The sequence below is a fragment of the Ruditapes philippinarum genome, unplaced genomic scaffold (genome assembly GCF_026571515.1).
Source record: "Ruditapes philippinarum isolate M1 unplaced genomic scaffold, ASM2657151v2 ctg1922_1_1_1_1, whole genome shotgun sequence".
NCBI classification, from domain to species: domain Eukaryota; kingdom Metazoa; phylum Mollusca; class Bivalvia; order Venerida; family Veneridae; genus Ruditapes; species Ruditapes philippinarum.
Window position 1 is genome coordinate 44,589 of NW_026852591.1, and position 22,022 is coordinate 66,610.

Sequence of the window (22,022 nt, forward strand, 5' to 3'; positions counted from 1 at the left end):
AGTCAATAACAAAAATGTATTAAAGGAGACACAGGCATAATTTTCATTTCTTCGTTTTGATTTTTTCATTCATTATTCTGTAAATGTCATCAAAATAAATGACTAGGCTGTCATAGGAACAAAATATTTTTCCTTATAAAGAATAAAATGCTGGTTTCCTAACTTGACCCACGTGGATCAGGTTAGAGCGTTAAGATATCATATAAATTCCCACAGTGAACTGGAAACATAAAAGAACATATCAAATGAATGACTTAGACTTGTTTCAACACAAAATCTGTTATTGTAACTTCCAGGGTTTGTTCAAGTCACATTGCTTGTTTTAAAACGATTCGGTTGTTCTGTCGGCGTCCAAATTTCGTTCAATACATCTAGATCTATTTACGCTTCAAACCCAAAATAAGTAGAATTTATACAGAATTTCATGCTGGGACTTTAGAAAATGTCATTTTAGCGTGATTTGAGTACAATAAATCATTTTGATATTTTTGTCATTTATTTGCCTGAGTATCCCTTTAATCCCGTTACACTTATTTAATATCATATAGCGTTCCTTGTATAACAAGAAGCCTGTGCAAAGAAGGGGTGTAATGAATTATATCCAAATATCAAAAATATGTAAAAGAATAAAATCCCTAAATAGGAAGCAAAAAAAAAAGGTATGCAACACCTTCCCCCTGTCTATCAGGCTTTTAATAGAATCATACGATCATATAACAATGATTGTTAACAAATTAGAAAGCCAATACGATGCAAAATGATAATACGAATGATTTACTTATATAATAATTCAAGAACCTTTGCTCAAAATTTTTAAAAATCATTTGATTAAGATTTCCTAAGCGATGTGTATGTGTGTAGGTCCATAATTTTCAAAATCAACTCAAAGCAGGGCTTTTCTCATTCTATAGAAGGGGCTGCTTCCCAAAAGAAACATTCTTTAAAATCATGCAGTTTTTCTCAAAAATTGAATATACATCAAGTTTTTACTCCCCTTTTGCAAATATGCTGTGTATTTAACCCAAAAATATTAAGGGCAGGACTGCTTCCCCAACCTTTGAAAATCCCTGAAAGAAGTCTAACTGTATTGAAAAATGAAAACATTACGGACAAATCACTCTTCAAATGGTACAAAGTTAAAATCTGCGGTTTCAAAATACCAATCTGTTACTTAAAAAGAAATCTCTCCCCATAATATTTATATCAGTTTATAACATTTTCATAACATGTTTATTGTCAAATCCTGTATTGCTTTTATGATGAACGTCGACGTTTAACAGGACGTAAAACCCCGCGAAAACACCGCGTTATCTTTTGACGTCATATCCTTTACAGACAATACTTACTTTTCATTTCAAGATGGCGTTGGCAGAGCGGACGCCTAGTACTGATTTTAAACGTAAGCAGATAAGTATAACAGGAATTGGCACCAAAGATGATAATGAAGAAGAGTCAATCAAACAACAATTCAACAGACATTTACATTTTACTCTTGTGAAAGATAGGTCCAGTGCTTCAAATATAGACTTCTTCAACGCGCTTGCGTTAACCGTGCGAGATTATTTATCCGGAAGATGGTTACGTACGTACCAGCATTATTATAGAAATGACGTGAAGAGAATATCCTACCTATCGCTAGAGTTTTATATGGGGCGCACGTTGAAGAACACCATGATCAATCTTGGTATCAAAGACGTCTGCGAATCCGCTATGTCGAGCATGGGATTGAGCTTGAACGTTATGGAAGATATGGAGGAAGATGCAGGTCTAGGAAATGGCGGGCTTGGGAGGCTTGCGGCTTGTTTCCTTGATTCAATGGCGACCCTCGGACTTGCTGCATACGGATATGGAATAAGGTTCGATAAAAAAGCTCTCAGTTCAGTTATATTTTACAAAATAATTAAATTCAAAGTATTTCCTACTTTCAAATATTTCCTTTCAAATTCAATTTTAGTTTTGTAGAATGAATCCAAAGGTGCCACATTTGTGCTATATTTCTTTTATGAGATGACACATGCAGAGCGGTAAAAGCTTTGTAATGAAATTTCGGACTAACGGGGATTATCAAATAAATAAATAAATAAATAAATAAATAAATAACGAATGAATGAATGAATGAATGAATGAATGAATGAATGAATGAATGAATGAATGAATGAATGAATGAATGAATGAATGAATGAATGAATGAATGAATGAACCCTTTGTCACCAAATTAAGGCTAACATTCTGGTTGGATATAAACATAGTTATGGTAGAACTATTTTTGCTTGATGGTCATTTTCCTATTCGTGAAACATGTGCAAAAAGTCATATAGTATAATTATAGTTGTATTTCAATGGAAAATTATGCTTATTTTCTAATAATGAATATGTGTTGACTTCCCCTCAAATACTGTTTCCGCCACAGCCGCGGGACTTTTAATTTCTGTTATTTGATAAGTTTGCAAGATTGTTTAAAGTTACAAATGTATGCTGTGCTCCTCTTAGTTTAGGGTACTTAACGCTTTAAAACAAGAAGGAAAACAATGAACTTTCAGGACAAAAAATAATCATGAGCTGTAACATCTATAGATATTTTCTGCTGTATGACACAATGAAACAAAAAAACATTCAATCAAAATCAGATTTAATTTGTCAGACGTAGATCATGGGTCGGACATTTTGAAAACAGTATGTCACCAATTAAATCGCGGTAAATGGTGCTACACTCTAGTCTGTCTCATGAAGAATGGAAATGAACATTTTCTTTTATAGTTTTTTTATGTTTCAGTTGAATTTATAAAATGTTATATTTAGGAAATAGATATCAATTCTGAGTGCATTGTTGTAGAATAATGCACGGTTTGAGTTCAAATGCGTAGTAATATAATCACGAAGGCCGATAGGCCTGAGTGATTAATTACAAAGCATTTGAACGAAAAACGTGCATTATTATACAATAATGCACGAAGAATTGATATCTATTTCCATTCTAATACGTCAAGAAAAATATAATTTTTATTATAACGTTGGACTTTATGTTTGGTGGTTGAATTTGTTTTCGCCTCAGAGTTTTCAATAGAAACGTTCTTTAGAGGCCGTTCCAGTGGGTTGAAAAAAAACTGTTAAATCTACCGTTTGTAGAAACATTTTGAAAATAACGAATTTTGAAAACGTTGATACAACTTTGTTTGTTTATTTATTTCAGTTTATAATTTTCCAAGCGAAATACAAATTATTAAAAGTGAAATAAATGTAAAACTAAACTCGTTTGCGACATTAAATAGCGAACTTGATTTGATTGTTTTGCACGTGCTGTTTGGCGCTACATTGTGACGTCACGTAAACAACACTTTAAACGTCTGTACAGCGTTAACGACTAAATTAAAGATATTGGTGTTCGGATTAATTTTCTTAGTTAGACCCTTTTCTTTCATTCTAGATAGTTTTCACAACAAAATTCGAAAAAAACTGTTTTAATTTATCAGATTTTTTAAACAAAATGGCGCCTTCAATGTGAAAATACACAGGGAGATAATAAGAACGGCGAGTGCATTGTTGTAGAATAATGCACGCTTCCGGCCTTCTTTGTCTATATAGAAAAAATTCCGATAGTGTTAGAATGCTCAATTTGAAATATTAAAACTATCGTTACTTCGTGAATTATTAAAAAAAAAACAACAAAAAACAGGAACATTTAGAAATTGATGATTGTTTCAGACATATGCTTACATTTTAACGACTAATGTGTCTTTTGCAGAAATGGGTAAAATGTTATTCTGTTTTACCAAAAGAATCTACAGATTTAAAATTCTTTGTACAAAAACTTTTTTGTTAAGGTGTATGACTAAAATATGTCAAATTTTAGCAATGTTAACACTAGTCACATTGAAATAAGCCTTTACCTTGAAATAACGTGATAGTGATGACGCGAAATTAGAGATGTTGACTATAGTAGTTATAGATAGGTGCCAGAAATACAGCACAGTTCAATCAGAAAAGTCACTCCCCATATCCGGCAACATTGCACTTTAAAACTGAAAAGAGAAATAAAAAAAAAACGATAATGATTTTACTTATATGTATATACTTATACTTAAATAAAATAATAATATTGACAACAAAATAACAACAAAATCCATATTTTCCATTATTTCGGTAGCGCTATCAATGCTTGTTATCGGCTGATGATATAAGCACAATAAGCATTGAAAGCGCTACTGTAATAACTGAACAAATGGAGTTTGTTGTTATTTCTTTTATATTATTATTTCATTTATTTATTTTAGACACTCTTGTTTCTTTATCCTTTAATTTTCGATGATGAGATATTGATACTTAGTTATAAATATCGTCATATAGATTAATGATGTTTAAGGTTTTTTACTATAAATACATCAAGTAGTATGAAAATAAATATTTTATTATATACATTTTCCTCATTTTTAGCATAACATTTTTTTCATTATAATAATAATAATAATAATAATAATAATAATAATAATAATAATAATAATAATAATAATAATAAATGTTATAATAATAATAATAATAATAATAATAATAATAATGATAATAATATATTTGTAGATACGACTATGGTATATTTGCACAGAAGATCAAAGACGGCCAGCAGTACGAGGAGCCTGACCAATGGTTAAAGAACGGTAACCCATGGGAAATTGTGAGACATGAATACACGCAGAAGGTAAAATTTGGTGGAAGAGTTATCCACAATAAAGGTGAAAGGGTACAGTGGGTGGACACACAAGATGTGCTAGCAGTGCCATATGATACCCCGGTGCCCGGGTACAAGAACAACGTTGTGAATGTAGTACGGTTATGGTCGGCCAGGGCTCCAAACTCTTTTAGTCTAGAGTTTTTCAACGACGGAGAATACATTAAGGCAGTATTTGATAGAAATTTAGCTGAGAACATCACAAGAGTTCTTTATCCTAATGATAACATGTTTGAGGGAAAAGCGCTACGACTAAAGCAGGAGTACTTTCTAGTATCTGCCTCACTTCAAGACGCCATCAGGCGGTACAAATCGTCCCAGCCTGGTGTATTTGTATGTAAACGAAAATCGTTTGAGGAATTTCATAACAAGCTAGCATTTCAGTTAAACGACACCCATCCTGCCCTTGCTGTGCCCGAGCTTATGCGGCTTCTGATGGACGAAGAAGGGCTGCAGTGGGAACAAGCCTGGAATATCACTTACCGCACATGCGCATACACAAATCACACAGTTCTTCCGGAAGCTTTGGAAAGATGGCCAGTAGAGCTGATGGAAAGCTTATTGCCTCGTCTTCTTGACATCATCTATTACATAAACCACCTCTTTCTAATAGAAGTGAAGCAAAGGTTTCCAAATGATGACGATAGATTAAGACGAATGTCAATAGTAGAGGAAACGCCACAAAAGCAAGTCAACATGGCGCATTTAGCGATCGTTGGTTCCCATGCTGTGAACGGAGTCGCAAAGATACACTCTGAGATTCTGAAGAGGCAGGTATTCAAAGACTTCTACGAAATGTTTCCCGGTAGATTCCAGAACAAGACGAATGGAATAACTCCACGGAGATGGTTGTTGCTATGCAACCCAGAGCTAGCCGATTTAATCACTGAGCGTATAGGAGATGGATGGGTAAAACACCTTGATCAACTTAAAAAACTGGTAAGATTTCGTATTATCTTATATTACAGTGTACTTTCGTGACATAAATTCATATTTTTGTTAAAATACTCATGGCTGTGATAAGATTCTCATTCATTCGAATTATAAAATATGAAACATTTTATGTTGGTTAAAACTATTATATGTTATTTTGGGTTTGGAGTGATATATGTGGATATATTACCTGTCAGGATTTTATATCACCGGAGCCGTTAGGTGAGGGTGATATTTTATCTTGGCAGGTAATATATCTACATATATTACTCCAAAACCAAAATAATAATTTTATTACCCTTCCCCTGCCGAGTTACTTTAAGAAGATTTTAATATAAATCATTGCTACTTCAAATGAAACGTCGAAATAAGATTCCCTTTAGGGTACCCCTTCACCACAACATGACGTCACATAAATACATGACGTATTTTCTTTCGAACCTTACGAATGTAAACAAGAGAAAAGGAGTAGTCCGTTGAACGCACTTTTTGGAATTAATATCAAGCATCCACAAGGTCATATTTGTTTTCAATACTTATGATAATATTTATCATTACTCTATTTTGGTAAATATTTATCATTTGACACTTAAAAGGTGCTTGTAAACGCGTAAAATCAAACTGTACGCGCATCGCCACAGCGCATGTTGTTTACAGCGTGGGGTATCCAGCGGGGAAATTTAGTGTGTATATTACCCGTCTGGCTCGGTAATATCAATTTCTTTCGGGTGACCAATATCCAATCAAAAAGGAATAAAAAATCTGGAAGGGTAATAAAAGTTTATATCAGTTATTAAGACAAGTGATTCGTGATCTGATCAGAAAGAAAAATTGATTAACGATTGATTTTTCCATTTTGTAAGAATGACCAACAAGCTTGTAAGAAATTAGATCTACTGTTAAATTGTTCTTGGGGGTAGCTTAAAATGATCATTTGTTAAAGTATGTTTAAAACGGATTTATTTACAATATTACAGAAAGTCTACGTTGACGATGAAGGCTTTCTACAGAAAATAATTTCAGTGAAAGAGAACAACAAAAGAAAACTAGCCGACTATATACAGAAAAATTACGGGGTACAAGTCAACTGTAACTCAATATTTGACGTTCAGGTAAGAATAAAGGAAACCATTTTATATACCTAACTATTCCTCACGCATTCGATGTTGTACGGATCCCCTTAAATGACACACTTATTTTAATTTGTTGCGTAATTTGTATTATTCGTTTAGACAAAATAAAATACACGCGGCAACGAAAGTCCTGTGTATTATGCCACGATCAGGGATTCATTCGATCAAACGGCAGAACCGATGAAAAAATATATTAAATTGCATCTAAACGTTACGAGAAAAGAAAACCCGCCATTGATTTTTTTACTTTTCTTTCATCATTGCACCATCTGACACCTTGCAATCCTGCCCCTCCTTATTTTCACTGTTCAAATCCAAGACGCTTAGGGGTCAGATCCTGCCCCCACGTGATACGCCCTTGTTAACACTCTATCAAAAATATTTTAATATTTGAACACAAATTTGACATCTGTTTCAACGATTTTTTATACGTCCGCGAGGACCACACACAATTTAAGTTATTTCTGAAAGTACAAGCAACAAACCTGTTTTTTAACATTATTTGAGCCGCGTCACGACAAAACCAACACAGTGGGTTTGCGACCAGCATGGATCCAGACCAGCCTGCGCATCCGCGCAGTCTGATCAGGATCCATGCTGTTCGCTTACCAACTCTATTACAAGTGGAGAAACTGACAGTGAACAGCATGGATCCTGACCAGACTGCGCGGATGCGCAGGCTGGTCTGGATCCATGCTGGTCGCAAACCGACTATGTTGGTTTTGTCGTGACGCGGCTCATTTAAAGATACGATAAACGTTGAAGAAAATGACTGTTTGCATTAATTACTCCTCATTATAGAAAATATGTTAGCAATTAATCTCCACTCCTTATTCTCAGAATAATGGAATACGGCCAATCTTCATGAACAATTACAAAGTTCTTAGGGAATCCGCGCAGTTACTGTATATTTACTGACCCCCGCCCCAACCCAATGCTAAATTAAGTTAAGTCTCTGTTTTTCTGTTTTTCTGTTTAGCGGCAAAATAAATGCTTTTGTTTTCATTATACGTACGTATACGTAATGACTTAGACCCACAAACTCAAAACATACACAAGCTATCAAATGTTTATATATATGCAAGAATTTTGTCATATTGTTTTGACTTTTATTTAAGTAAACTTTGATTTTAAGAAACAATCGTGTTTTTATTTTAGTCTAAATGCAGCATGCCGATTAATTTTTGTGAAAATTTAAGTGTTAAGTATTGTGAAGTGAACAAAGAAAATAATTTGCACATTGCAAACAGCGCTTTCAAATTATCAAAAAAAAGAGATCCAAATAAGCAATAATAGCACTTACTGCCTTAGTAACGCAGTAGAAATATGGTGATAAATACTGCAAAAATCAGTCCTTTATTGCACATTAAATGTAAATCATTACGAGAATCTTAAATCTGTCTCTTTTTCATAATATCTGTGTACATCTTTCTCAAGTCTAATTTTCTTAAAATATTTTGGCTAATCTAGAATCCAGAATTTTATAAGCAGACGTTTAAAATATACACAACATATAGCTTTAGCAATTTTCTCTATAAGAGATGAATGATTTTGTCCAGTTTGAAAGTTAAGAAATTTAGTGTGGTAAGTGTGAACACATGAAACTTGATAAATCAGTGAACTCGTTTATTATCCGAAAATTGGAATAACACGAAACGGTCAGTTGTTGACGTCAGAAAAAAACATTTATTTAGAATGGAATGATAATTATGTTAAATACGTCATGGCTACTCCAATTTTGACGACAAGAAAACGTCATTTATATTATAGAGGTAAAGGTATTTATTAAATGTTCAATTAGACGGCTGCTTGTTTTACCAATTCTTTTGACAGAGAAAATAAAATTTAACCTTTTCCACTAGAATAATCGTTTGTAAATAAATGTTCTTTTCTGTATGTCTCAACCTTTGTGGCCAATGCCAATATATGTGACGCAAAAATATATGTTAGTGAAGGTAACAAAAACTACTAACGTATTTCTTTTTTAAGCATGGGTTAGATTAATTAGTAAGCATTTACAAAATTAAATTGGCCAAGAGCGGTGCATATTGATTTTTTTGTTTATTATATACCTTTTCTCTGTTTTCGAAGATCTTCCCCTTTAATTTTGTGGGCATGACACCTGTGAAAATATGAAAAAAAAATGATTTACTGCTGTGAAAAAAATCATTGTTAATGTGAAAATACGGAAAATGAAAATTTGCTTCTTTCCATCAATATTTGTCAATATTTCATGCTTTCCAGTGTTTTATTGTAATATATCAGATGATTATATTCTGATAAACCACTAGTGAAATTTATAAAATATAATTTTCACAGTAGCCGGATTATATCTGGATGCGGATGAATAGAAAATGATAACGAAATGGAATAACAGGCAGAAATAAATGCTGTCATGCGTAAATTTTGCTTCTTTAGGAAAAGAAAGTCGATGTCACCATACATCATATTAAAAATGTAACAAAATTAGACAAAATTTAACAGAACTATATTTCAAAATTAATGATGTGATGTCATGATGTGATGACGTCACAAAGGAGAATGCGCGACGTTACGCGGCAAAATCAGTAAAAAAATACTTAAAATCACTTAAAAAGCATGAAATAAAAAGAAAATTTATTTGTTTTACATATAAGATTGAAATATATTTCATTCGTGAACACCAGCTATTATATTTTCACTCGTGGCTACGCCACTCATGAAAATATTGCATCTGGTGTTCACTCAGTGAAATTATATTTCAATCTTACATGCAAAACAAACAAATATCCTCTATATATTTCATTGATTGGTAGGTGTATCCTAAACTGTTAATCCTAGTGCATGTATATATTTATAACATTATTGGAGATCAGCTTGGTAAACATTTGATATAATAGAGGCTCACAGAGCAATATACTACATGTAGCAATATTATATTTAGACACGTTTATTATCAAATTTAAGAGACACTTAATTAATGTAAACTAACCACTCATTTCTAATATAGTGCCCTACGCTTAAATAGGTAAGCAAAGTGACCATAATCGTAGATCAATTAATTTAATGTAGTTCTACCGTCTTGAAAATACGGCTTTTTGAGTAACCCACATTTTTGATATTTTAAATAAAGAACAAAATCGTACTCTTACTACTAGCATATATTTGTGAGATATTAAAATGACCGATGTGCCACTATTCTCACACTGAGAAAGAAAACATGATTGTGCTGTTAGTGCTTGATACAAAACAGAAAGTGCATTGAACTCGTGTACGTGCATAAATGAAGGACTTTTGCCCTTATATCTCGTCAACAATTGTAGAGGTCAAAGTAAGAAATGCTTACATTTCATTTTTAAAACAATGTTTATATGTCTGAATAATATACATTATAACTAGTTATGTCCGGATCAGCATATTGTAAATCGTTTAATAAGATATATATCGACATTGGACAATATCGAACAAGTGATGTAATTACACCTTATTTTATGTTTTTGAGTGGATTACAGATTTATCCGTAAAAATTATATTTTGATAATTTCACAGTAAAAATTATCAAAATTTATTACATGCTTTTCGGTGGTTTATAGAAATATATCAGTGATATAAAACTGGTAATTTCACTGTTTGAAACAGTGAAATTACCACTTTGATAATTTCACTGTTTTGAATTTAAGCCCCTTACGTTGTTTCAGTGAAATACCAGCGTGCACAGTACTGGGTACCAACTTAATGACGTGACGTCGTAAATGACGTCACGTTGTATTATTATTTGGCGCGCTTTTCATTCAGTATTAGGTTAAATGTGTTTTTAAAAAGTTTCTTTGCATGTAATAAAAAGAAAATTTGTTTAGTTTAGTGTAAGATCGAAATATATTTCACCTTGTGAACACCAAAAGTTCATATTTCACTCGTGGCTGCGCCACTCGTGAAATATACCTTTTGGTGCTCACTCGGTGAAATATATTCCGATCTTACACTGAACTTAACAAATATCCTCTATATAATTTCACACTTTTTAATGACGAGGCTACTTTTTAAAGATTTTCCACATGTGGTACCTAAATTTTATTTTTGCTAACAATTCTGATATTGTCAGGGCTGTTTAGAGAAAAGGAAAACTGCAATTGATAAATATCTTAAATTTCAAATGTAATAAAAAGAAAAAAACTTACTTCAATGCATTTAAATTACCAACCACCAAATATCGTCTCTAAATTTTTTGTTTGATTTTTACAGTCTGAAAAATACATTTCCTTCCACATGCAGAATTTTTTCCTTCCACATGCAAGACTGCTCTTGATGACATTTGGGCATATTTAAGTATCCTACGAGCAATAACTGCCTCATGCAATATGAAAACTTGAAAAGCAATGACAGACATCAGCCTAAAGAATAAGTAAACAACCTAGCGTTCGTAAGACAGCCTTTTAACAATTCTATGTTTTCCTACTTCTTAGCCGCTTTTTTAATGTTTACACATCTGTCAACTATTATTTATTGTTTGTAACAATCACGATGAATTATTATTTGGCACGATTTACATTTAGTACATGTATTATACAATTATTGACTAGTGAGCCATTGAATATGATGTGATATTCACCGGCAGATGACAATTGACCAAAGGGAAAGCCTCATTTATATATGAATATTATATGAATAGGCTAAGAAATAAAAAAAAAATGCACAATAGAGCACAACCTTATATATACATGTACCCAAATTTTGCCTCGTTGAAGCGTGTGGAAAAAAAAAGCGCACGTTTTAGACGTCGCAACGACTACGCCGAACCCTGCGCATACAAAATATATTCGATTTATCCTCATTGGCTAGTGTAACTTTAAGAATAATAGTTAAAGTAATGATATTTTATTCGAGAAAGTCCATAAAGAACAAAAAGCAACAAAATTATTTTAAATTAACACGCCTCGCTAATTAAAAGTCTTACGGTGTCATGATCATCCGAAATAATATGAGTCTCAAATCCTATTTTAGACTGGGGAAAAATCCAAAATTCAGCCAGAAATATGATTACTTACACCCATGTGAATATATTTTTTATAAAAAAGTTCTGTTGACTACATGTTTGGCCCAATGAGGATGCAATATATTTAAAATCATTAAATAATAGTTATAATTTCTTTTAAAAACGTTCTTTGCATAACAAAAAAAATGTGTTAGGCTTATTGCTGTAAGATCGAAATATCTTTCACCGAGTGAGCACAAAAATGTATATTTCACGAGTGGCGCAAACTATCCTCTATACATTCATCACACACCAAAATAAGAACTGTTTGCAGTGAAAAAATATTTAATATTGATGTGGCATGTATTGTAACATTAAAGGGTATGTGAGAAGTTAGCAGTTAACAGTGAGCTAAGCAAAAAGGCATTACGATTTATATAGGGAAATCAATGATCTGCTGTTATGCTCAGCTGGGTAAGCAATCTAGCAGAGCATTCCAAAATAAAGTGTAGAAATGCTTTGCTGGTATGCTCAGCTGGGTAAGCAATCTAGCAGAGCATTCCAAAATAAAGTGTAGAAATGCTTTGCTGGTATGCTCAGCTGGGTAAGCAATCTAGCAGGCCATTACTAAAATATAGTGTAAAAATGCTCTGCTGGTATGCTCAGCTGGCTAGGCAATCTAGCGGGGCGTTCCAAAATATAGCGTAAAAATGCTCTGCTGGTATGCTCAGCTTGCTAGGCAATCTAGCAGGGCAATTCTAAATATAGTGTAAAAAATACTCTGCTGTTATACTCAGCTGGCTAAGCAATCTAGCGGGGCATTCCAAAATAAAGTGCAAAAAGCTCTGCTGTTATGCTCAGCTGGCTAAGCAATCTAGCGGGCATTCCAAAATATAGTGTAAAAATGCTCTGCTGTTATGCTCAGCTGGCTAAGCAATCTAGCGGGACATTCCAAAATATAGTGTAAAAATGCTCTGCTGTTATGCTCAGCTGGCTAAACAATCTAGCGGGCATTCCAAAATATAGTGTAAAAATGCTCTGCTGTTATGCTCAGCAGGCTAAGCAATCTATCGCGGACATTCCAAAATAAAGTGTAAAAATGCTCTGCTGTTATGCTCAGCTTGGTAAGCAATCTAGCGGGGCATTCCAAAATATAGTGTAAACATGATCTGCTGGTATGCTCAGCTGGCTAGGCAATCTAGCAGGGCATTCCTAAATATAGTGTAAAAATGCTTAGCTGTTATGCTCAGCTTGGTAAGCAATCTAGCGGGACATTCCAAAATATAGTGTAAAAATGCTCTGCTGAATTGCTCAGCTGGCTAGGCAATCCAGAAGGGCATTCCTAAATATAGTGTTAAAAATGCTCAGCTGGCTAGGCAATCCAGCAGAGCATTCCTAAATATAGTGTAAAAATGTTCTGCTGGCAAGCTCAGCTGGCTAAGCAATCTAGCAGAGCGTTCCAAAATATAGTGCGAAAAATGCTCTGCTGGTATGCTCAGCTAGCTAAGCAATCTAGCAGGGCATTCCTAAATATAGTGTTAAAAATGCTCAGCTGGCTAGGCAATCCAGCAAAGCATTCTGAAAATTAGTGTAAAAATGTTCTGCCGGAATGCTGAGCTGTCTAGGCAAACTAGCAGGGCATTCTTAAATAAAGTATAAATTTCGTTGGTCTGCAACCGATTATTTGGCACTCGTAGACTTTCTGAAATTTTAGTGCCAATGCAGATAATGACATTTTTTGACTTCTACGGGACCCTCAAGTGTCTATTTCTTTGGTCTCCGACTGATTCTGTGGACGATCGCAGACTTTCAGGAATTTTTGGTGTTAATGCAGATAATGACATTTGTGAATTTTTAGGACCATCCAGAGTCCATTTCGTTGGTCTGCGAATGTTTCTGGAAGAATCGCAGACTTTCAGAAATTTTCGGTGCCAATGGAGATAATGACATTTTTTACTTCAAAAGGACCCTCCTGAGTCTATTTCGTTGGTCTGCGACTGATTCTGAGTCACTCGCAGACTTTCAGGAATTTTGGTGTCAATGCAGAAAATGATATTTCTGACTTATTGGACCTTTCTGAATCCATTTTTTTGGTCTACGACTGATTCTGAGGCACTCACAGACTTTCAGGAATTTTTTATGTCAAGGCAGATAATGACATTTTTTACTTCTAGGGACCATCCAGGATCCATTTTTTTTGGTCTGCGACTTAATCTTGGACAGTCACAGACTTTCAGGAATTGTTGGTGCCAATAGAGATAATTACAATTTATGACATTTTTGACCATCCAGAGTCTATTTCGTTGGTCTGCGACTGATTATTGGGCACTTGCAGACTTTCAGGAATTTTTTGGTGCTAATGCAGATAATGACATTTTAGGGTAAAAATGCTCTGCTTATGACTAAGGGGTCATTAAAAGTAAAAAAGTCATGATCTGAAATGGCACTAAACATCCTGAAAGTCTGCGAGTCTCAAAGGAATCAGTCGCAGACCCAAGAAATGTAACTCTGGCGGTTCCCTTAAAAGTCAGAAATGTCATTATCTCCATTGGCATCAAAATTCCTGAAAGTCTGCAAGTGTCCCAAAATCAGTCGCAGACCAGCGAAATGAACTCTGGTGGGTCGCTAGAAGTCAAAAATGTCATTATCTCCATTGGCACCAGAGATTCCTGAAAGTCTGCGAATGTCCCAGAATCAGTCGCACACCATAAAAATGGACTCTGGCGGGTCACTAGAAGTAAACATTGCCATCATCTCTATTGGCACCAAACTTTCCTGAAAGTCTGCAAGTGTCCAACAATACGCTGCAGGCCAATGAAATGGACTCTTAAAGGTCCCTAGAAGTCAAAAATATGATTATTTCCATTGGCACCAACCATTCCTGAAAGTCCGTGAGTGTCAAAGAATCAGTCGCAGACGACCAAAATGGACTCTTGAGGGCCCCTAGAAGTCTTAATTGTCAATATCAGCATTGGCACCAAAATTCCTGAAAGTCTGCGAGTGTCCTTCAAAAGTCGCAGGACAATGAAATAGTCTCTTTAAGGTCCTTAGAAGTCAAAAATATCATTATTTCTATTGGCACGAAAATTCCTGAAAGTCTGCGAGTGCGCCTCAGAATTGCCCAGAAGTCGAAAATGTCAATAAAACTTTGGCAACAATAAATCCTGGAACTCAGATCAGTCTCCCAACTGAGCATTTCCACCAGAGCATTTTTAACTATATTTCGGAATGCCCTGCTAGCTTAGCATTCCACCAGAGCATTTTTACACCATATTTAGTAATGCCCTGCTAGATTGCCTCAGCCCCAGCTGAGCATTCCACCAGAGCATTTTTTTCACTATATTAAGGAATGCTCTGCTATAGTGCCTAGCCAGTTGAGCATTCCAGCGGAGCATTTTTACACTATATCTAGTAATGCTCTGCTATATTGCCTAGCCAGCTGAGCATTCCAGCAGAGCATTTTTTCACTATATTAAGGAATGCTCTGCTATAGTGCCTAGCCAGCTGAGCATTCCTGCAGAGCATTTTAACACTTTATTTAGTAATGCCCTGCTAGATTGCCTAGCCAGCTTTGCATTCCAGCAGAGCATTTTTACACTATATTTCGTAATGCTCTGCCTAGATTGCCTAGCAGCTTAGCATTCCACCAGAACATTTTTACACTATATTTAGAAATGCCCTGCTAGATTGCCTAGCCAGTTTAGCATTCGAGCAGAGCATTTTTACACTATATTTAGTAATGCCCTGCTAGATTGCCTAGCCAGCTTAGCATTCCAGCAGAGCATTTTTACATGGTATTTAGTAATGTCCTCTGCTAGATTTCCTAGCCAGCTTAGCATTCCAGCAGAGCATTTTTACACTATATTTAGTAATGCTCTGCTAGATTGCCTAGCCAGCTTAGCATTCGAGCAGAGCATTTTTTCACTATATTTAGGAATGCCCTGCTAGATTGCCTAGCCAGCTTAGCATTCCAGCAGAGCATTTTTACACTATATTTAGTAATGAGCATTTTTACATGGTATTTAGTAATGTCCTCTGCTAGATTTCCTAGCCAGCTTAGCATTCCAGCAGAGCATTTTTACACTATATTTAGTAATGCTCTGCTAGATTGCCTAGCCAGCTTAGCATTCCAGCAGAGCATTTTTTCACTATATTTAGGAATGCCCTGCTAGATTGCCTAGCCAGCTTAGCATTCCAGCAGAGCATTTTTACACTATATTTAGTAATGTCCTGCTAGATTGCCTAGCCAGCTTAGCATTCCAGCAGAGCATTTTTACACTATATTTAGTAATGCCCTGCTAGATTGCCTAGCCAGCTTAGCATTTCGAGCAGAGCATTTTCTCACTATATTTAGTAATGCCCTGCTAGATTGCCTAGCCAGCTGAGCTAGCCAGCTGAGCTAGCCAGCAGAGCATTTTAACACTATATTTAGTAATGCACTGCTAGATTGCCTAGCCAGCTGAGCGTTCCAGCAGAGCATTTTCACTAAAGGTAGGAATGCTCTGCTAGATTGCCAAGACAGCTGAGTATTGCAGCTATATTTAGGAATGCCCTGCTAGATGCCCAAAACAGCTGAGCATTACAACAGATCATTACCTTCCCTATATAAATTGAAATGCCTATTTGCTTAGCTCACTGTTCACTGCTAACTTCTCACATACACATTAAGGGCATCTCTACGCTATGTTTGTATAACGCAAATGACATTACGTCAAAATAAGTGCACGGCCGTTTTTTACGGAATGGCAAAAGCGGCACGGGTATGTGAGTGATAAAAGTAATTTTTAATTCATCTTTATTTGTCAGGTCAAAAGAATCCATGAATACAAACGACAACTTTTAAACTGTCTACACGTGATCGTGATGCTCAACAGAATCAAGCGTAATCCAGGGGCTCCGTTTACACCCCGAACTGTAATGCTCGGAGGAAAAGCTGCACCGGGCTATCATATGGCTAAGAAAATTATCAAGTTGTTTAACAACCTTGCTAAAAAGATTAACAATGATATTGATGTAGGGGGCAGGCTTAAACTCGTTTTCTTGGAGAACTACAGAGTGACATTGGCAGAGATTGTTATCCCAGCAGCCGATCTCAGTGAACAAATTTCAACGGCCGGAACAGAGGCCTCTGGTAGGAGTGATATTTGTGCCGCGTCATGACAAAACTAGCATAATGGGTTTGCGACCAGCATGGATCCAGACCAGCCTGCGCATCCGCGCAGTCTGATCAAGATCCATGCTGTTCGCTTACAAACCCTATTACAAGTAGAGAAACATTTAGCGAACAGCATGGATCCTGATCAGACTGCGCGGATACGCAGGATGGTCTGGATCCATGCTGGTCGCAAACCCATTATGTTGGTTTTGTCGTGACGCGGCTCTTTTTTTCTATTAAGATAAGGCTCTCCGGCGTTTCTTTGAGCATTAATCTTCTCAATACATAGAGAATACTAAGCTTGTGTCTAATGCTATAAAACCTATCTTGATGCTTAGAATAATGAAAGGCGAGGCCTCCATTTTTTTTCTAGATAAAAAAATTATAATATCAGACACTTGTCTGGCATTCTATTTACTGTATTTTCAACTTTAATTTCCTTTTCTTTTCTTTTTTAAATTAAAACCTGTCAAGAACCTCTCGAGTGTATGCCGCGATGCGATTTTACAGGTTACAATCATATTGACATGAAATAGTCCCGAATGTTTAAAGTCAATCGTAAAAAGACTTTAATATACACCAGGAAACAACTTAAGTACACCCGTCATTTTGGCTAAATTTTGACATGACCAAAACTCAAATTTTATTTGGGCAATTGTACGAACCATCGGTAGTCAACTTGCAACAACAGGAACAAGCTCTGCCCCAAATTTGTTAAAGTTTACCTTAAAATCGCATTAGATGCCTTACTGGTAGTATGAGGACAAGGGTTGAGGATATCATCCAGGCATGTGCCGTTACACACATTATAAAAAATTTGGCTCACTGCATACTGCCATTTAAGATTAGGTAATCGTCAGCATTTACCAAAAATATCCACCAGTAAATGAAAAGGAATTTTAATTTTGTTAAGCTGGTCTAACAAATTATTTGATAGTTTGAAATTTTCTTTGTCAAAAACTTGGATATGAGAATTTGTTTAGCCGGCATAACATTTTTTCTTCATGTAATGAAAATGAATTTTAATTTTGTTAAGCCGGCATAACAATTTTCTTGATCTTCTTTGTCAAATACTTGGATATGAGAAATTGTTAAGCCGGCGTAACATTTCTCTTCATGTAATGAAAATGAATTGTAATTTTGTTAAGCCGGCATAACAATTGATCTAAATAGATACATTTAATCTAATGAAATGAATTTCAATTTTGAAAAGACACATGGGAATGTGTTGAAATTTGATTCAATTAAGTTTGTCTATTGTATAAAACATTGTTAAACCGGCATAACATTTTTTGTCTTTCAATTTAAATTGAGTTATTGGTTTTTTACTGCTTTCACAAATTTGTTGGTATACAGCCTTTGTATTTATTTGTTTAGCCAGCTTAATATTTCTTCATACTAATATTACTTTGTTCACGCTAATACCTTGTTTGTTTTTATGTTACGGTGGCTAAACACAGAGTTATATGAAAACAATCAATGTGAAATAAAAGATTCAAATACATTCATATTGATTCTTTGTTTGTCTTTGTTGTTTACTTTTTAAAAAATGGTAAAAATGGCATCTTTTTGTAGTGTAATTTGGCCAAAATTGGTACTTGAATTGGGAATGAGTGTTCATTCCCTTTTTAAAATAGAACACTTACATTTTTGTTAAAGAAAAAACAATACAACACATTTTGATTTGGTTAAGAGTAAACTAAACTCATAAAGTTACTGGTTTATGAATACTAATTTGGTATCGCTACTTATCAAGCTCAATTAAGTCGTCATCTCATGATCACAATCAATTTCAAATATCCGGGGTGTGCTTAACTTATTTCCATTTAAAAATTAAAAAAAATTAAGGGTTGAATATTTTCAAACCAACAGGAGGTAAATTATATTGTTCTCTTCATTTCATTTCAATATGTATTAATGAGATGTCTGATAAAGCGGGGGTGACTGATTAAGCTAAAGTTATCAGATATGGAGTGCACAACAACAACAACAAAGCAAAAACAAAAACAATATTGTAATGAAATGATAAATTTCCATCAATTTCCAAGGAATTTCCAATCAAAAACATAAATCTGAATTCTTCAAGTGTGTCTCATAGCACCCTGATATGTCAAGCCGTTGTTATACCTCCTTCTATTCCTGTATGTGAGAAATAAATGTTTCTAGAAAAAAATCACCTATTGCCAATCTTTTTACGTAAGTCAAATTTGTGTATATATACCCTAAGTGTACTTTACAAGTTCTAAATCTATAAATTTGCTTTTGCATAGGTACTGGGAACATGAAATTTATGCTAAATGGAGCGTTGACGATTGGGACACTAGATGGCGCTAACGTCGAAATGGCAGAGGAGATGGGCGAGGACAACATGTTTATCTTCGGACTCAAGCTGCACGAGGTAGAGGCATTACGAAAGCAAGGCTACAATCCGTCTGATTTTATCACATGTAATGAGGAACTTTCCTTAGCTCTCGAGCAACTGAAAGACGGAACATTCTGTCCAGAAAGTCCCGGGATGTTTCAGGATATCGCAAATAACCTCATACACCATGATCAGTTAGTACCTTAAAATTGAAATTTAACTTACTAGACGCTATGTTCTAATAGATCTATATCGAAATAATAAAAAGATGTTATCTGTGTGTTTTGCATGTAAGATTGAAATATATTTCACTTGCAATATTTTAACGTGTGGCGCAACCACGAGTGAAAATAGAATAGCTGGTTCACGAATTATTTCACTGATATATAGAGGATATTTGTTTAGTTCAGTGTAAGATCGGAATATATTTCACCGAGTGAGCACCAAAAGGTATATTTAACGAGAGGTGCAGCCACGAGTGAAGTATGAACTTTTGGTGTTCACAAGGTGAAATATATTTCAATCTTACACTAAACTAAACAAATTTTCTTTTTATTACATGCAAAGAAACGTTTTAAAAAGACATTCAACCTAATAGAGAGTGAAAAGCGCGCCAAATAATAATACAACGTGACGTCATTTACGACGTCACGTCATTTAGTTGGTACCCAGTACTGTGCACGCTGGTATTTCACTGAAAGAACGTAAGGGGCTTAAATTAAAAACAGTGAAATTATCAAAGTGGTAATTTCACTGTTTCAAACAGTGAAATTACCAGTTTTATTTCACTGATATATTTCAATAAACCACTGAAAAGCATGTAATAAATGCCCATAAACCACCGAGAAGCATGTGATAATTAAGAAATAATATATTCCAAACAGTGATTTTATCGCTCAATATAACATCACTGTTTGGAGTTCGGATGCGAGAAATATAATGATTCGCATCCAAATGACAAACAGTGATGTTATCCAGCGATAAAATCACCTATTTGGATATATTATTTCGATTCTAACACGACATTAACAAATAAATGCTGCCGTACCTGATATTAAGCAAAATTGCGCCTGATTTGTTTCCGTACTTATTGTCAGCGCGTCGGATTTTATATAGGTTACGTCACATGTATAATGATTTTGTCACATGTCTGAATATAGAACGACAAACAGTGACTTTATATAGCATAATAACACACTCACACTTTCGGATATTCTATGTTCAATAGAGAAAAATGCGAGTCGTGTTAGAATTAAGTATAATTATATAATTGATAAGATTTGAATCATGCAACTATAAAGTGTCGTGTGTGATTTCATTCTCTAGGACTCTTCAATATGTACTTTTTTATTTCTTTGCTTCATATCTTTGTAGTTATTTGCTGATGGCGGATTTCAAAGCGTACGTTGAGAGTCAGGATAAAGTAAATGCATTTTATAATGATCCGTACAGATGGGCTAGAATGTGCCTTCTAAACATAGCTTCATCGGGAAAATTTTCAGCGGACAGGACCATAGAAGAGTATGCACGTGAAATTTGGAATATGACGCCAAATTATGACGTCATCCCAGCCCCATCAGAGCAACCGCTTGCACCGTCAATAGGTGTTGATATGTAAAGAAAAGAGGACACAGTCGGCAACTAGAAAAGAAACAAAACCGACATTTTTAAAGTTTAATGGTTAAATAAAGTAAAAAAATAAAATAATGTAAAAGTTTTAAGAATTTTATTCTAGCTTAATGATTAAAAAAATATCAACAGTCTCAAAATTAGGTTTGTTCTCTATTTATTTATTTAGATCTATATGATATGATATGATTTTGCTATGAAAAATCAATTCAATAGATCTAACGGTTAATGTTGTTCATTGTTTAAACAGTATATATCACTTATTCTAACACTCACGTGATTTTGTCACTATAGACAAAGAAGGAAAAAAAAACTGGTGTTAAACTGCCAATAAACACCGGTTAGGGACTACTTGTATATGCGCTGTTATGTTTTCACCCTCGATTGTATAGTTTACAAACATTTTAAAGCAACAGTAAAAAGCATTTTTATTTATATTTTCAGTTCGTATAATGTTTTCTTTTCATACAATACCGAAATAATATCTCACATACACTAACGCCACATATTAGATCCATATCAGTTAATAAATATTTTGACAAAACGGCGCCAATCCGTAAGCAGCGAAATGACGTCATCCTAAAGCCTGCGTCACATTACACTCCGATTAGGTTTACGATGGAGTACGATGGAGTACCGATGCCTGAACGGGCTGAAATTGCCAATTTTTTAAAGGTCTCCGGCCGGTGACCCTCCGGTGTCAAGTGACCGGTGGGGCACTGTACGGGTAATCGGAGAATTTTAGTGCAGTTATTTTCTTCCGGCATCCGGTATATCGCCAGCGCAACGAAGCAGACACGGTAAAATACCCTCCGATACCCGGCCGGACACCTTTTGTTATCGGTTACATACCGGTTAGAATTTTTACCTCCTGTGCGCCAAATATTCCCCCAGTTTCCGAGCGGTATCTGAGCGGGACCCGGATGGACGCAGTACGTCGTACGTATGGTCCTAAAATGTCCGTAAGGATAGCGTTGGGTATTAAAAAGATCTTAGGCAAGGGAAAGCCTTTGACCGTGTTCAAATTTTTCCCGGGCGACGGGAAGGTCCCACGTTGTACGGTTTAAACAGTACCCCTTTCGAAAGTGAAAGAAATTTTATGTTAATTCTTGACAGACCCGTCAAAGGGAACGATGCGG

General features: G+C 35.0%; 1 protein-coding gene across 1 annotated transcript; it reads left to right on the top strand.

Moving 5' to 3' along the window:
* The first annotated feature begins 1,323 nt into the window (after positions 1-1,323).
* Positions 1,324-21,023, top strand: LOC132718001 (glycogen phosphorylase-like). Its single transcript, XM_060701613.1, has 6 exons — positions 1,324-1,856; positions 4,573-5,659; positions 6,631-6,765; positions 16,544-16,868; positions 19,163-19,448; positions 20,629-21,023. The coding sequence occupies exons 1-6, from the start codon at positions 1,360-1,362 to the stop codon at positions 20,870-20,872; spliced, it is 2,574 nt and encodes an 857-aa protein (XP_060557596.1). The 5' UTR covers positions 1,324-1,359; the 3' UTR covers positions 20,873-21,023.
* Positions 21,024-22,022: the final 999 nt, after the last annotated feature.